The sequence below is a fragment of the Oryctolagus cuniculus genome, chromosome 4 (assembly GCF_051225735.1).
Source record: "Oryctolagus cuniculus isolate XC-2025 breed Fujian yellow rabbit chromosome 4, ASM5122573v1, whole genome shotgun sequence".
NCBI classification, from domain to species: domain Eukaryota; kingdom Metazoa; phylum Chordata; class Mammalia; order Lagomorpha; family Leporidae; genus Oryctolagus; species Oryctolagus cuniculus.
Window position 1 is genome coordinate 174,297,449 of NC_142870.1, and position 16,234 is coordinate 174,313,682.

The window sequence follows — 16,234 nt, forward strand, 5'->3', positions numbered from 1 at the left end:
CACCGGCACGATCTTGGCTCAGAAGCACGCCCAGCAGTCAGCACCCCCGCTCCTCTCACGGCCCGGCCCTGCCAGGCTCCGGGCGCAGCGGCCAAGGTCCTGGCTGAGGCTGAGGGCCTCGGGGAGGGGCGACAGGGCGGCTGCGTTTGCAAACTCAGGGGCACGGACAGAGCCGGGGCTCAGGACAGGGAAGTCGAGGGCAGCGTCACGCCAGGACCCCACGGCAGGGAGGCCACGGCCGCAGGGATGGGACGGCCCTGGGCCCTGCCCCGGGGCCCACACAGGCGCCGTGGGAGGCCCCTGGGCAGGCAGCCGCCCTGCCAGCGCACGCACAGCCGGCTCAGCTCCCTGGGGCGCGGGGGCTCTGGCCGAGCGGCAGCCTCTTGGCCATCAGCCCCAGACCTCCGGGTCCCAGCCACCCAGTCCCCGAGCGGAGGGGACCCCGCCCCAGCACCCTTCATCCAAGCAGGGCGGGGGCACCTCGTCCCACCAGGGCCACCTGCACACAGCATCACTGTGGGCCAACTATCAGATTAAAATCCGCCTGTGACAGACTGCGTTCCGCATCCCACCTGCGGTGCCTTGGCAAGGCCAGACCCAGGGATGCGTGGGCCCACGTTCCCCACCTCTGCTCCCAGGACTGAGCCTGCGGGAGGGGGCGGGAGGGGGCCGCTGGGCTCCGGAGCCTGGGAGGGGCTGGGTTCTGCCAGCTGAGCCCTCCTCCCAGCAGCTCAGGGCTGTCCCTCCCAGTGCACACTTAGAGACAGACGCGGAACCGCCCGCCATAGCTCGAATCTCGGTGGGCTGGTAGCACAGCATGTGGGGGGGCCCGGTCGGGCTGGCGGCACAGCACGTGGGGGGGCCCGGGGAGGGCTGGCGGCACAGCACGTGGGGGGGCCCGGGCAGGCTGGCGGCACAGCACGTGGGGGGGCCCGGGCAGGCTGGCGGCACAGCACGTGGGGGGGCCCGGGCAGGCTGGCGGCACAGCACGTTGGGGGGCCCGGGTGGGCTGGCGGCACAGCACGTGGGGGGGCCCGGGCGGGCTGGCGGCACAGGCGCACTGGGGAGCTGGCAATCGTGTGTGAAACAGGCGCAGCAGCACCCGGCGGGAAGGCACCCAGAGCTCCCAGCGAGGGTTCAGGTGGTGTCTGGCCCAGAGACACCCGAGTCCCTCCTCGGAGACCCGGATGCCACTCCCCTCCCTCGCTGCGCCCCCCCCCCCCCCCCCGCAGCTCAGAGTGGCCAACATTAGCCTGCTGCTGTCCGGGGCCCTGAGCCCCTGCGTGCTCTGAGGTCACCCCCAGCCCCCACCGCAGGACGGGACCCCAGACGCAGGCCTAGTCCCGAAGGAGGCTGGGATGCCGGGTTCCCAGCGCCAGCTCCTAGCAAAGCCTGGGCGGCCACGTCCCACCCCACACCCAGGCAGAGACGAGACCTGGCCCTCGCTGTGCCCCTGAGGAAAGAGGGGGGAGGGGGGCCCAGCGGGCAGAAGACACTCAGTGGGCAGACAGGGACGCGACCCCAGGGCCCCGGCCCCTCCTGGCTGGGAAAGTGCGGGGGCGTGGCCGCTGTGGCCTCGGGCTGGGCCCCGTCCGCCCTGCCGTCCTCGCAGCCCAGGGACACTCACTTCTGCTGCGAGGCCAGCGCGAAGGCGTCCTGCTTCTCTCTGGAAATGCCGAACCGCTCCGCCACGTTCTCCGAGGTTATCCTAGAAGGTGGGGGCGGGGCCGGACTGGAGCAGCGGGCGGGGGCCCTGGGCCCCAGGACTGTGGGCAGGGAGGGCGGGGGGGGGGGGACAGACCGCGAGGCGGCGCTGCCGGCCAGGCCTGCGGAAGCTCGCACCCACAGCCACCAGCGCCCAAGAGGGAGGCCCACATGGCCAGGAGCCAGGAGTTTCCTCTGGGTCTCACACGTGGCTGCAGGGCTCCAAGGACTTGGGCCATCTTCTACTGCTATTCCAGGCCACAGCAGAGAGCTGGATCAGAAGAGGAGCAGCTGGGACTAGAACCAGCGCCCAAATGGGATGCCGGTGCTTCAGTAACCAGCTGTGCCACAGTACCACCCCCCTCTGCACTTTTTTTTTTTTTTTTTTTGACAGGCAGAGTGGACAGTGAGAGAGAGAGAGACAGAGAGAAAGGTCTTCCTTTGCCGTTGGTTCACTCCCCAATGGCTGCTATGGCCGGCGCACCACGCTGATCCGATGGCAGGAGCCAGGTGCTCCTCCTGGTCTCCCATGGGGTGCAGGGCCCAAGCACTTGGGCCATCCTCCACTGCACTCCCTGGCCACAGCAGAGAGCTGGACTGGAAGAGGAGCAACCGGGACTAGAACCCGGGGTGCTGGCGCCGCTAGGCAGAGGATTAGCCTAGTGAGCCGCGGTGCCGGCCCCCCCTCTGCTTTTCAAATACATAATTTTTTTTTAAAGCTCATGGAAGAATGGAATTAAGATATTTTGGGAGGAAATTTTTGAAATTCATTTTTTGATATGATGCATTTTCTTTTTAAGAGAGGTAGAGTTACAGACAGTGAGAGGGAGAGAGGTCTTCCTTCCATTGGTTCACTCCCCAAATGGCCACAACGGCTGGATCTGTGCCAATCCAAAGCCAGGAGCTTCTTCCGGGTCTCCCACGTGGGTGCAGGGCCCAAGCACTTGGGCCATCCTCCACTGCTTTCCCAGGCCACAGCAGAGAGCTGGACCAGCAGAGGAGCAACCGGGACTGGAACTGGCACCCATATGGGATGCCGGTGCTGCAGGCGGAGGATTAACCTGCTGTGCCATGGCGCCGGCCCCTGCCCCCACCCACACTATGCATTTTCTATGAACCTCTTGAAGACCCCCTTCCCACCCCGTACGTGAACAACCAAAAGCTACAGAGGTGAGATTTCCAGGTAAGCCAGCAATTGGTGACCAGGCCCAGGCCTGTCTCTGCTGGCATGTTCCACCCTGTCAAGTGCATTATAAACCCTCAGACTGGGGCCGCGTTGTGGTGTAGCGAGTAAAGCTGCCGCCTGCAATGCCAGCATCCCATACAGGCAGCTGGTGCAAGTCCCGGCTGCTGCTCCTCCAATCCAGCTCTCTGCTGTGGCCTGGGAAAGCAGCGGAAGATGGACCAAGTGCTTGGGCCCTGCACCCGCGTGGGAGCCTGGAAGAAGCTCCTGGCTCCTGCCTGAGCCTGGCCCAGCCCTGGCCGTTGTAGCCATCTGGGGAGTGAACGAGCGGATGAAGACCTCTCTCTCTCTGTAACTCTGCCTTTCAAGTAAGTAAACCTCTTTTTTAAATGGCATTGGCCCAGTCAGGTGTGTGGTCTTAAAGTTTCTAGTAGTCACGTTTCAAAATGCTTCCTGAAACAGCTGCGCTGCATTTTAACTCTGGCTCAGTAGACAAGAATTAGCACTTTCACACGTGGTCAATACCAAAGCACTCGAGGTTCACGCGTGTGCCTGTGTGTGTGTGAAGTCTTGGAAACCCAGCGTCTTTCCACTCATGGTCTAAGGCCACATTCCAAGGCTCTGATAGCCACACGCATGTCTCATGAGACGGCAGGAATGCAGCCTCTTAAAGTCTGCGCCGTCCCATCCAAGGAGAGCCAGTCACTGACAGGCCGCAGTGGGCGGGCCCACTGGAGCTGTCCTGCGCTGACCCAGCCAGACTTCAGCCGTGCAGTGCACGAGGCCGGGCGGCCCCGCCCACAGCCCCAGCCCGCCACGCGTCCACGCGCATGCTGCCCGCCCGCCAGCTTCCCGTGCGCCTGCTCCCTGCAGGGCTGGCGTGGTGAGACGTCAGCGTTGCCACCACGGCTCCACACGGGCTCCGTCCTAGGAAGCCCAGCCAAGGGCAGAGCGGCCGGCAGAGGACACTGAATGGGGAAGCAGGCCACAGCGCGGGCAGCCCTGAGGCTGGGGGCGGGGCTGTGTTCAGCAGACCCTGGCCCCGCCCCTGCACATCCTTGGTTGGGGGGTGTGTGTTCGGCAGGCCCCGGCCCCGCCCCTGCACATCCTTGGTTGGGGGGTGTGTGTTCGGCAGGCCCCGGCCCCGCCCCTGCACATCCTTGGTTGGGGGGGGCTGTGTTCAGCAGGCCCCGGCCCCACCCCTGCACATCCTTGGTTGGGGGGGTTGTGTTCGGCAGGCCCCAGCCCCGCCCCTGCACATCCTTGGTTGGGGGGTGTGTGTTCGGCAGACCCCGGCCCCGCCCCTGCACATCCTTGGTTGGGGGGGGTTGTGTTCGGCAGACCCCGGCCCCGCCCCTGCACATCCTTGGTTGGGGGGTGTGTGTTCGGCAGACCCCGGCCCCGCCCCTGCACATCCTTGGTTGGGGGGGGTTGTGTTCGGCAGGCCCCGGCCCCGCCCCTGCACATCCTTGGTTGGGGGGGTTGTGTTCGGCAGGCCCCGGCCCCGCCCCTGCACACCAGCGGCTGCCCTGGCTCCAGGACAAGCAGTGGCTCTCGCCGCCGGCCCCTCTGCAGCTCCCCGTGGCTGGGGCTGGGGTGGGGCTCCTCTCCGCTGTGAGCGCCCCGAGCCTCCCCAGGGCAGCGGGCTCGGTGATGGGGATGGGGGACTGACGCTCGGGGCTGGAGAGCAGCTGGGCTGGGGTCGTCGGGGAAGGCGCCCCGGGCACGAGCCTGACGTGGGTCATGGCCAGGGCCACACTCACGAGAGACTCTCCTCACTCCTTGGCCTTCCACAGCCGTCCGAAGCCCGTGCTGCGGCTGGGACCCACCACGCCCCAGGTGCCCGGGCTGGGGTCTGGCAGCAAGGCTGGCCTTGGCTGCTCGGCTGGACGCGGCCTCCCAGCCCCCGCCCAGAGCCACGCGCTGTCCCTGAGGAGAGACGCCGCGGACACAGCCGGCTGTGACGGAGACATCGCTGCACCAACGGCAGCTTTATTGGGGTGACCCCAGAAGCCCACCGGCCCTGCCGGGCACCGGGCGCTCACAAGGCTGGCCTGCCTTGGGACACCTCGGAGTCCGAGCTGGTGAGCAGGGAGGGGTCCAGTTTCAGCATCTGGGCGTTGAACAGCGCGTTCTTGGCCGCTTCCTCCGACACGTCCTCGGACGCCGTGTCCTCCGAGGGCAGCGTGTCCTGGCTCTTCTGCCTCGCTCTGCTGCCGGCGTCCTGAGCCACGTCCTTCGGGGCGCTGGGGGAGCAGGCTCCTGCGCCACTGCCCAGCCCCGGCCAGCCCCTCCCCCGAGCACTGCTGGAGCACCCGCCCTGCACCAGGGCCCGGCCGGCTGCGGGTGTGGGTTTAATCCTTGAGAAACCAACCCTCACTGGACCCTCGGAACAGGGCCTGACCAGGGCAAACACCCGAGGCGCTGTAGCTACAATGTACCCATTCCATCTTGGGAGCTTCCGGAACTTCCCTGGGCACGTGCTAGGAAGTGGACGCACAGAGAGAGACGGGTCTCCCACCCTGTGGCCTGTTCTCCCTGCTCTGCAATGATGCAAGCTCCTATCCATCCTTCAAAGCCTTTCTCAAATGTCCCCTTCGCCATGACCATTGCTCTGACTCCCCAAACTAGAGTCCCTCCCTGCCTGGGTTCCCGTGGGCCCTATACACTCCACAGTGGGTCCAGTGGCAGCGACTGTTTGCCCCTGCCACCCCGTGGAGGACCTGGGGAGGACACAGGGCAGCCCCTGGGTCCCCGGCCCGCGCACCTGGTCTGTAGGAAGTGCTCCAGGCTGTCACAGAGGGGCTGACCCTGCGTCTCCGGCAGCAGGGAGGTGAAGCACAAGGCCAGGGCGCACGCGAGGGAGCAGAGGAAGGCGGGCAGGATGGGAGGCACCCGGCTCGTGATGGTCAAGGACAAGATGGCCCCGGCCGTGGAGGCCAGAGACACCAGCCCCAGGCCGGTCGCCCTGTAAGGGGAGGGCCGAGCTCACCCGGAGGCCGGGCACTGCAGTCTCCGGCCCGTCCCACCTCGCTGGAGACTGTAGTCCCCTGGTGCTGGGTGGGTGCAGCGGGGGTGGGGGTGGGGTGGGCATCGTGCACGTGGCTACATCGCCGCCTGGGCACGCGACAGCTCCTCCACTTCCTGCTAACGCACACCCTGGGGGGAGCAGGCGATGGCTCACGCCACCCACAGGGGAGTTCCCGGCTCCAGCCCTAACTGTTGAGGCCTTTGGTTCGCTAAGGAAAGATCTCCCTCACTCAGATAAAAGGGAAATAAGTGAAAACAAAGTAGGGTTGTGTAGGCTCCCCAGCTCTGCCCAGAAATGCAGATCACCTGCCTGCAGACACCTGTTGGATCATGGGAGGAAAAGCTCACCCCAACTGAGAAGAGACTGCAGTACACATACGCTGCTTTGGAGCAGCAGGGGGCGGCTGCCTGCCCTGCCTGCTGTCCCGGGAGTCTGGCTCTGCCCACCCAGACAAGGCTGTCCTCAGCCAGGCACTTCCTGCCCAGGTAGCAACCGGGGGGCCTCCTTGGCTGGGCATCGGTCACGGTTGGAACCTTGGAGGGGCTGAGTCTGACCTTGAGCAGGGGATAAGAGGGTGCTGGCAGGGAGGGCTGAGGTTCAAGGACTCAGCACAGGGCCCGTCCCCAGGGGAGGCGGGGTCTGGGGTCCCCGGGGGAGGCGGGGGTCTGGGGTCCCCGGGGGAGGCGGGGGTCTGGGGTCCCCGGGGAGGCGGGGGTCTGGGGTCCCTGGGGAGGCGGGGTCTGGGGTCCCCGGGGAGGCGGGGGTCTGGGGTCCCCGGGGAGGCGGGGTCTGGGGTCCCCGGGGAGGCGGGGGTCTGGTCCCTGCCAGCGCTCAGCCATACCTGAGCACAGTGGGGAGGAGCTCGGCGGTGTAGATGAAGAACACGGTGACGGTGGCGGCCAGGCTGAACTCTCCAAGCATGATGACCAACACCATCAGGGACTTGAGCTCTGCCAGGACAGCGCAGCCCCTAGTCTCAGCCCCCCCCCCCCCGCTGCGGCAGCCCCTCCCTCTCAGCACCCCCCCAGTCTCAGCCCCCCCCCCCGCTGTGGCAGCCCCTCCGTCTCAGCGCCCCCCCCGCTGCGGCAGCCCCTCCCTCTCAGCCCCCCCCCGCCGCTGTGGCAGCCCCTCCGTCCCTCCGCTGGAGCCCCGCAGCTAGGCCCACCCGCGCGCGTCTGTCCAGCTGCAGCCTCCCCGGCACACCAGGCCGCCTCCTGGAGCAGGATCCCAGCACGGGCCCTGCAAGCAGGGTCAGGGCAGGAGGCCTGGGGTCTGGGACTGGAATGGCTGCGACTGCGCCGGACGTCCCAGGATGGCTCCCTCTGAGCGGCGGGAGGCCAGCCTTGGCGAGCCCTGCGTGCCTCCTGCCCGAGGTGGGCAGCTGCCTGGCCTCGCTCTGAGTTCTAGCTTTGGGAGTCCTGGTCCTGTTTCTCCTGCGTATCGCGGGGTTTTGCGCAGTTCTGCTTGGCTCAGTACGGGCCTACTTTTAAACACTACAAAGCAGTAGACACCTGACACCTGTGTGCCCGCAGTTGGCACTGCGGACATTCGGGAGAGGCAGAGTGCCCGTGGGAGCCCCCGGGCCTCCGGTGGGAAGTGAGTGGACGCGGCCACATCTCGGGGGGCACTGTGCCACAGTCCTCCCCTGCCGCCTGTCCCGGAGCTCGGCAGCGGAGCGGACACGACCACGTGCGGCCACGCGCCCCATCGGGCAGGCTGTCCCCGTCGAGGCACGGGCCCCATCAGACACTCCCGGGGCAGCGGGCAGCTGCCGTCCGTCCACCTGGCACCCCTGCATCTGTCACTGAGCCGGGGAATCGGGAAGACAGCGGCCTGGCTGCCCCGGGCAGGGACAGCTCCCCGCTCGCTCGCCCTCCCTGGGCCAGGGGTGCAGCCACCCCGTGGGTGTCTCGCGGACCGGCCAGGGTTTGCAGGAGCGGGGCCCGGGTGCCCGTCAGGGAAGGGGTGCTGTACCTTGCGGCAGGACGATGAGCAGCAAGGACAAGATGCTGGCCTGGAGCAGACTCAGGGCCAGGCTCCACTTCCTGCCGAGCTGCTCCAGGAGGACGATGCAGCTGAGCCGGGCCGGCAGCTCCATGACGGCGGGCACCACCTGCCGCAGGTAGAGGCTCGCGCCGAAGTCTCTCAGCTTGAGGCTCAGCGTGAAGTAGCTGTAGGCGATGGTGAACCTGGAGCGGCCGGAGACACACACAGGTGGAGCCGGCGTGAAGGCAGAGAGACGCACACGCACACGCACACGCACACACACACGCACACGCACACAGGTGGAGCCGGCGTGAAGACAGGAGAGAGAGAGAGAGACACACACACACACACACACACACAGGTGGAGCCGGCGTGAAGACAGAGACGCACACGCACACACACACGCACACGCACACACACACACAGGTGGAGCCGGCGTGATGACAGAGGACACGCACACACATGCACACACACACACACAGGTGGATGCCAGCGTGAAGACAGACACACACACACACGCACACACACACACACACACAGGTGGACACCAGCGTGAAGACAGGAGAGAGAGAGAGAGAGAGAGAGAGACACACACACAGGTGGATGCCGGCGTGAAGACAGAGGAGAGAGAGAGAGAGACACACACACACACACACAGGTGGAGCCGGCGTGAAGACAGGAGAGAGACACACACACACACACACAGGTGGACACCGGTGTGAAGACAGAGAGAGATAGACACACACACACACAGGTGGACGCCAGCGTGAAGACAGACACACACACACACACACACAGGTGGACGCCGGCGTGAAGACAGGAGAGACACACACACACAGAGGTGGACGCCGGTGTGAAGACAGAGAGACGCACACGCACACGCACACACACACGCACACACACGCACACAGGTGGAGCCGGCGTGAAGACAGAGACACACACACACACGCACACGCACACACACACACACAGGTGGACGCCAGCGTGAAGACAGGAGAGAGACACACACACACACACACACAGAGGTGGACGCCGGCGTGAAGACAGAGACACACACACACACACACACACAGAGGTGGACGCCGGCGTGAAGACAGAGGAGAGAGAGACACACACACACACACGCACACACACACACATGCACACGGGATTGCCGCGGCCGGCAGGCTCACCACACACACAGGTGGAGCCGGCGTGATGACAGAGGACACGCACACACATGCACGCACATGCACGCACGCGCACACACACACACACACACGGGCCTGCCGCGGCCCGGCGGGCTCACCACACACACAGGTAAAGCCAGCGTGATGACAGAGGACGCACGCACACACACACACACACACACACAGGTAGAGCTGGCGTGATGACAGAGGACACACACACACACACACAGGTGGAGCTGGCGTGATGACAGAGGACATGCACACACACACACACGCACACACACAGGCCTGCCGCGGCCCGGCGGGCTCACCTCACACACAGGTAGAGCCGGCGTGACGACAGAGAACACACGCACACACACACATGCACACACACGCACACAGGCCTGCCATGGTCTGGCGGGCTCACCACACACACAGGTGGAGCCGGCGTGATGACAGAGGACATGCATGCACACACGCACACACACACACAGGTGGAGCCGGTGTGACAGAGGACACGCACACACGCACACGCACACACACGCACACGGGCCTGCCGCAGCCCGGCGGGCTCACCACACACACAGGTGGAGCCGGCGTGACGACAGAGAACACACGCACACACACACATGCACACACACGCACACAGGCCTGCCATGGTCTGGCGGGCTCACCACACACACAGGTGGAGCCGGCGTGATGACAGAGGACATGCATGCACACACGCACACACACACACAGGTGGAGCCGGTGTGACGACAGAGGACACGCACACACGCACACACACGCACACGGGCCTGCCGCAGCCTGGCGGGCTCACCACACACACAGGTGGAGCCAGCGTGATGACAGAGGACACACGCACACACACACACACACACACACGGGTGGAGCCGGTGTGATGACAGAGGACACGCACACATGCACACACGCACACACATGTACACATGGGTCTGCCGCGGCCCGGCGGGCTCACCACACACACAGGTGGAGCCGGCGTGACGACAGAGGACACACGCACACACACGCACACGCGCACGCGGGCTCACCACACACAGCTGATGACCAGGGTCATCTTGCAGAGGTGCCTGTTGCTGTAGAAGTCCAGCACCGACACCTTCGCCGCCTTCTTTCCGAGCAGCTGCTGCTGCAGGAGGAGCAGGCCTGGGCGGGGCGGGCGGGACCCCAGCTTGCTCCCACCCACCCCCGGGGCCGCCCTCCCTCCGCCCCGGGCGCCCTGGAAGCGTGGGGCTGGAGGCACGCGCGGCGGCCGCTCACCTCCTCCAGCAGGCTGAAGGGGACGGCCTTGTGGTTCACGGCGGCCGCGTAGCACAGCACCTGCTTGGCCTGCTTCACCTTCCCCTTCACCATCAGCCAGCGAGGGGACTCGGGCAGGACCCTGCGGGGACCACCCGTGCTCGTGGCCTCGCGCCAGCCGCGGGCGGCGTCCATGCCGGGCTCGAAGGCTGCCCTCGGTCAGCTCCGAGAGCGCACCCCCTTCCCCTCGCCCCATCCTCTGTGCCACCCCCACCCAAGCCCCCTGCGCAGAGCCCGGGTGTCTCCCGCCAGCCTGGCGCAGGGAGGGGCGGAGACCCGGGCCACACTGGTGCCCCCTCTCACCAGCCACCACCCGTGCTTTGCCCTGCGTTGTCCCGGGTCCTCAGAGCGCTGGCTGCCCCGGCTCAGCACGCGGCATCGGAGGATTTTTACCATCTCCTTCCCAGCCTCGGGGACTGAGTCATGGACGGAGCTGGTGCAACCTGGGCCGTGAGGCAGCTACAGAACCACAGTGCTCCAGCTCTGCCCCCACTCCTGGGCTCGGTGGCTGGTTGCAGGAAACACACTCAGACCACTGAAGACCTCTGCGTTCCCCCCGCTGCGCAGTCCAGCCGTCAGCCCCTTCCCACGTAAGGCTGAGACGCGCCTGAAGACAACCAGAGGGGCCGGCGCTGTGGCGCAGCGGGGAAAGCCCCCAGCGGTGACGCCAGCATCCCACGTGGGCGCTGTTCAAGTCCCGGCTGATCCACTTCCGATCCAGCTACTGCTCCTGAGAAAGCAGCGGAGGACGGCCCAACGCACGCGTGTGGGAGACCCGGAAGAGGCTCCGGCTCCGGCTCCGGCTCCAGCTCCCGGCTCCCGGCTCCCGCCCGGCCCTGCCCCGCCCGGCCTTGGCTGCTGTGGCCATCTGGGGGAAGACCCAGCAGATGGAAGAACACGTATTCTCTCTCTCTCTCTCTCTCTCTCTCTCTCTCTCTCTCTCTCTCTCCTCCCCCCTCCCCTCTCTCTCTCCTCTCCCCCTCCTCTCTCTCCTCTCCCCCTCCCCTCTCTCTCTCCTCTCCCCCTCCCCTCTCTCTCTCCTCTCCCCCTCCTCTCTCTCTCCTCTCCCCCTTCTCTCTCTCTCTCCTCTCCCCCTCCTCTCTCTCCTCTCCCCCTCCCCTCTCTCTCTCCTCTCCCCCTCCTCTCTCTCCTCTCCCCCTCCTCTCTCTCTCTCCTCTCCCCCTCCTCTCTCTCTCCTCTCCCCCTCCTCTCTCTCTCCTCTCCCCCTCCTCTCTCTCTCTCCTCTCCCCCTCCTCTCTCTCTCCTCTCCCCCTCCTCTCTCTCTCTCCTCTCCCCCTCCTCTCTCTCTCTCCTCTCCCCCTCCTCTCTCTCTCTCCTCTCCCCCTCCTCTCTCTCTCTCCTCTCCCCCTCCTCTCTCTCTCTCCTCTCCCCCTCCCCTCTCTCTCCTCCCCCCTCCGCTCTCTCTCTCCTCTCCTACTCCTCTCTCTCCTCTCTCCCTCCTCTCTCTCTCTCTCCTCTCCCCATCCTCTCCCTCTCTCTCCCTCTCTCTCTCTCTCCCCCCCCCCCTTTTCTCTAATTCTGCCTTGCAAATGAATAAATCTTTTTCAAAACCAGGCAACCTTCCCAGCTGTGTCCTGGCTGCCCACATGCATCACCCCTCCCCCCCTCCCCAGAAAAGCCTCCTCTTGCCCGTCTCTAGGTCTTCGGCTCCTGCCACTCCACGGAGGGCCACCAAGGCCACCCAGCCTGTGGCCACTCCCTCGTCCTTGGCCCTTGCCTTGCCACACCGTCCTCTTGGCTTTCTGACCAGCTCGCCGACATCTCGGGGGCGGGGGTGGGGGTGGGGGTGGGGCGAATGCTCTCCCAGGTCCTGCCGGCCTCAAGCCCCGCCTGCCCCCACGCCCTCACTCACCAGAAGGAGGAGATGAGGGGGAACATGGGCACTCCACCCATCAGGAACAGCAGCCGCCAGTGGCGGGTGCTGTGCGCCAGCCCCGTCAGGAACATGAACCCCACCGCGAAAAAGCAGTGCTCCAGGACAATGGCGTGGGCCCGGTGCTCACCCACCAGCCACTCGGTGGCTGTGCAGAGGGCCGAGAGAACAGAGCCACCGTCAGCGCGGGGTGCCCAGGGCTGCCCGGACCCAGCTTCTGAGACACATGGGGCCTGCACTGGGATGAGAGCCTGCCTCTGGGAGTCCCTGTGCCCCGTGTGTACCTCCGCCTCCTGGTGCCACCTCCCACCCCCCATGCAAGCAAGTGTAGAGGAAGACGGGTGGAGCACCCAGTGCCGGACACCCTCAGCAGGTGCCGCGTCACTGCTGTGTGGGCCTGAGACGCTGAGGGACGGGCGTGGTCAGCGGGCGGCTTGCCCGGCCTTTCTCGGGGGCAGGAGCCACAGAAGCCCCGGGATGGGGTGGGGGTGGAAGGGCGGTCTGGGCACGGGCTCTCTGCACGTCCCTCTGCCTGCCGGCGGGGCCGCCCCGCTGCGGGTCTCCCGTGGGCCCTCACCTAACACCACGCTGCTGATGGCGTAGCCCACCACGGCCCGCTGCGGGTCTCCCGTGGGCCCTCACCTAACGCCACGCTGCTGATGGCATAGCCCACCACGGCCCGCTGCGGGTCTCGCGTGGGCCCTCACCTAACGCCACGCTGCTGATGGCATAGCCCACCATGGCCCGCTGCGGGTCTCCCGTGGGCCCTCACCTAACGCCACGCTGCTGATGGCGTAGCCCACCACGGCCTGCGAGACGCCAAAGCGGAAGAACAGGTAGAGGTAAAAGCTGCTCACGAAAGCCGTCCCGAAGCCGAAGACGATGAAGCCCAGCAGGGACAGCAGGATGATGGGGTAGCGGCCCAGCCTGCGGCGCGGTGCGGACGGGCTCAGCTCAGCCACAGCCGAGCGTGCACCGCGGGTGGGCGGGCCGGGGGTCTGGGGCGTTCACCTGTCGCTTAAGAAGCCGAAGATAAGAGCACCTATGAGGAGGCCCGCCAGCACCAATGTGTTCACCGTGTCCCTGTTGGGCTCCTTGCCACAGACCAGGTCAAACTGCGGGTCAGACGCGGGCCAGGACCCTGGCTCAGCTCGTGGGCCCGGTGGGGAGGGGGGGCCCTGCCTCTGCCTGTGCCCCGACCCTGGGAGCTAAGCCTGCAGACGGGGACGAGGAGCAGGCCAAGGAGGGATGCGTGGGAGGTCGTGGAGCAAAGGCGGGGTCCCCAAGGACGCCCTCCTGCACACACAGATGCTGAGCCCCGACCCCGGGCTTGCACACTAGGTGGGTGCCCCCACGCCTGCCTTCTGTGGGTTCTGCCGCCCTGCACCTGTCTCCCCCTCCACCTGCACGCCGGCACCCGGCTAGCTCAGGGGGCCGCAGGACTCTCCCTGGGGTTGTGCCTTGGCTCCGCCCCCCACAGGCGCCCTCCCCGCCCTGGCTCTGGGTCCGCGCGGGGGCGAGGCGCACCTCATTAATCAGCGACCTCTTCTTGGAATGAGGATAGATCCACCCGTTCTGGCAGGAGCCCGTTTGGTTGAGGCCGAACTGGATGATGGACGCCAGGTCCCAGGGCACGGGCAGGTACATGAGGCACGTCAGGAAGCTGCCGTCGGGCGCCCGCGGCAGGGTGAGGTTCATCTGCTCGGCCTCCGACAGGTCGGGGCCCACGGCCAGGATCCAGCTGGTGTTGCAGTAGGGCTTCTGTGCCGTGAGCGTGTACTGGTCGAGAAACAGGAAGAAGGCCGAGAGCATGTTGGGGATGAAGGTGAGGGCCACCAGCCGCCGCTGGAAGGTGCCAAACGTGCCGGCCGCGCTCAGGACGCCGGCCAGCTTGTCCTCCTGCTTGGCGTCCGTGGTGCCGAGTCTGCGCAGCAGCATCTCCAGAGGCCGCGCGTGTGGGTGCGCGGGCGCCGCCGGCGGGCTCCCGGCCCTGGAGGTGCGCGGTGGGGCCTCTCCTCCCGCCATCTGTTCAGAGAAAGGGTGCGGCTCAGTCCCTCCCAGGCTGCACACTGGCAGGGGTCCCGGGCTGGGAGCCACTCGCAGCCCCCTCCTGGGCCTCTCGGGTCCTTGGTTGCCGCCGCCTGCCCCCACTGGCCGGACCGCCCCCGGGTCCCGGTGCGATGAGCGGGCTGCGGTGTCCCTGTGGTCCTGGTGATGACGGGGCTCCGGGCCTGAAGCAGAGCTCTTGGGTGCGAAAAGGAACGCGCAGCAAGAATGGGGGCAGAGCTGCCGGCGGCACCGCGCGCTAAGCTCCCACCTGCTGCAGCCCCAATGTGAGTCCTGGCCGCCACACTCCCAGGGCAGCGCCCTGCTAATGCACCTGCGAGAAGCAGCGGCAGACGGCCCGGGCGCTTGGCCCTGCATCCGTGGGAGACCCAGGTGGAGCTCCTGGCGCCTGGCTTCAGCCTGGCCCAGCCACGCTGTTTTGGACATTTGGGGAGTGAACCACTGGATGGAAGACCCCCCCCCCCCCGAATTCTGCCTTTCAAATAACTAAATCTAATTAAAGATGAATCAGGACAAAGCAGGCATCTTCAGAAGACAGACAGTAAGATTCTAAAAGTGAAAACGTGTCAACAAGCTGCTGTTGAGATAAAAGCACAAACAAGGGGCCGGCACTGTGGTGCAGGAGGCTGAGCCTCCGCCTGCAGCCCAGCATCCCCTGTGGGCACTGGTTCGAGTCCCGGCTGCTCCACTTCTGATCCAGCTCCCTGCTGTGGCCTGGGAAAGCAGCGGAAGAGGGCCAAGCCCTTGAGCCCCTGCACCCGCGGGGGAGACCGGGGAGAAGCTCCTGGCTCCTGGCTTCATCCTGGCCCAGCCCCTCTGCTGCAGCCATTTGAGGAGTGAACCAGCAGATGGAACTCTCTCTCTCTCTCTCTCTCTCTCTCTGCCTTTCAAAGAAATAAATAAATCTTTAAAAAAAAAAAAAAAACACTAACAGGAAGCTCAAACAACTTCTACACAAAGCTGGGCTAGATGTCCTGTCAAAATGTGGATGAAAAGTAAACAGACCCCAGGGGAAAATGAAAATGCGACCTCACCCCGCCAAGGTCAAGCAAAGTGGGCTGTGGTGCCATGGCAACAGGGTTGGCGCAACAAGGCCTCACGCGCTGTTGATTCTCATGGACAGAGGAGGCGGCCACATAGATGCGGCATTTCTTTTATTTATTTATTTATTTATTTGACAGGTAGAGTTATAGACAGAGAGAGAGAGAGAGAGAGAGAGAGGTCTTCCTTTTCTGTTGGTTCACCCCCCAAATGGCTGCTACGGCCGGTGCACTGTGGCCGGCGCATCGCGCTGATCCAAAGCCAGGAGCCAGGTGCTTCTCCTGGTCTCCCATGGGGTGCAGGGCCCAAGCACTTGGGCCATCCTCCACTGCACTCCCTGGCCACAGCAGAGAACTGGCCTGGAAGAGGGGCAACCGGGACAGAATCCGGCGCCCTGACCAGGACTAGAACCCGGTGTGCCAGCGCCGCAAGGTGGAGGATTAGCCTAGTGAGCCGCGGCGCCGGCCCAGATGCAGCATCTCTAAACGGGGCGGCCAGGACGAGCCGTCTGCCCAGAGCGTATCCTGTTCATGTAGTGAGTCCTGGCGCTCCCTTCCCTCCCGAAAGGCCGTGACTTGATGACCACTGGGCCCCGTACGTGGGGACCTGCGGCACGAGGCTGTGGAGAGGAGGAAGCTGGGAGGCAGCAGCAGGCAGGCGCTAAGGAAAAGAACGCGCGGCTCTATGAACAGAGACAAAGCGGCCTTTGTGACAGAGACCAGCACTCAGCAAAGCTCCCGTCGCTCCCAGATGCACAGCAGCGCCCACGACACTGGGTGGAAACGCAGGAACTGCATTCTACTTGAGAGACAGGCCAGGCGGAGGGGCCCAAGCTCCCACCCACGGGCCCCTGCTGGGCC

At 65.7% G+C, this 16,234-nt stretch overlaps 1 protein-coding gene across 6 annotated transcripts; it reads right to left on the bottom strand.

Annotated features, from left to right (window-relative positions):
• Nucleotides 1-4,852: 4,852 nt before the first annotated feature.
• On the bottom strand, nt 4,853-14,288 carry SLC22A14 (solute carrier family 22 member 14). Of its 6 annotated transcripts, XM_089331356.1 has the most exons (10): nt 13,794-14,288; nt 13,278-13,381; nt 13,039-13,193; nt 12,246-12,414; nt 10,334-10,454; nt 10,105-10,202; nt 7,893-8,107; nt 6,760-6,868; nt 5,655-5,855; nt 4,853-5,133 (listed from the first exon to the last, which is right to left on the bottom strand). In XM_089331356.1, the coding sequence occupies exons 1-10, from the start codon at nt 14,202-14,204 to the stop codon at nt 4,929-4,931; spliced, it is 1,788 nt and encodes a 595-aa protein (XP_089187482.1). In that variant the 5' UTR covers nt 14,205-14,288; the 3' UTR covers nt 4,853-4,928. The 6 variants fall into 6 exon arrangements, with proteins under 6 accessions (XP_089187482.1, XP_089187484.1, XP_089187487.1 ...); XM_089331358.1 differs by lacking the exons at nt 12,246-12,414; nt 13,039-13,193; nt 13,278-13,381; nt 13,794-14,288 and adding an exon at nt 10,676-11,291 and having other exon boundaries at nt 10,105-10,219; XM_089331361.1 differs by lacking the exons at nt 12,246-12,414; nt 13,039-13,193; nt 13,278-13,381; nt 13,794-14,288 and adding an exon at nt 10,676-10,809.
• Nucleotides 14,289-16,234: the final 1,946 nt, after the last annotated feature.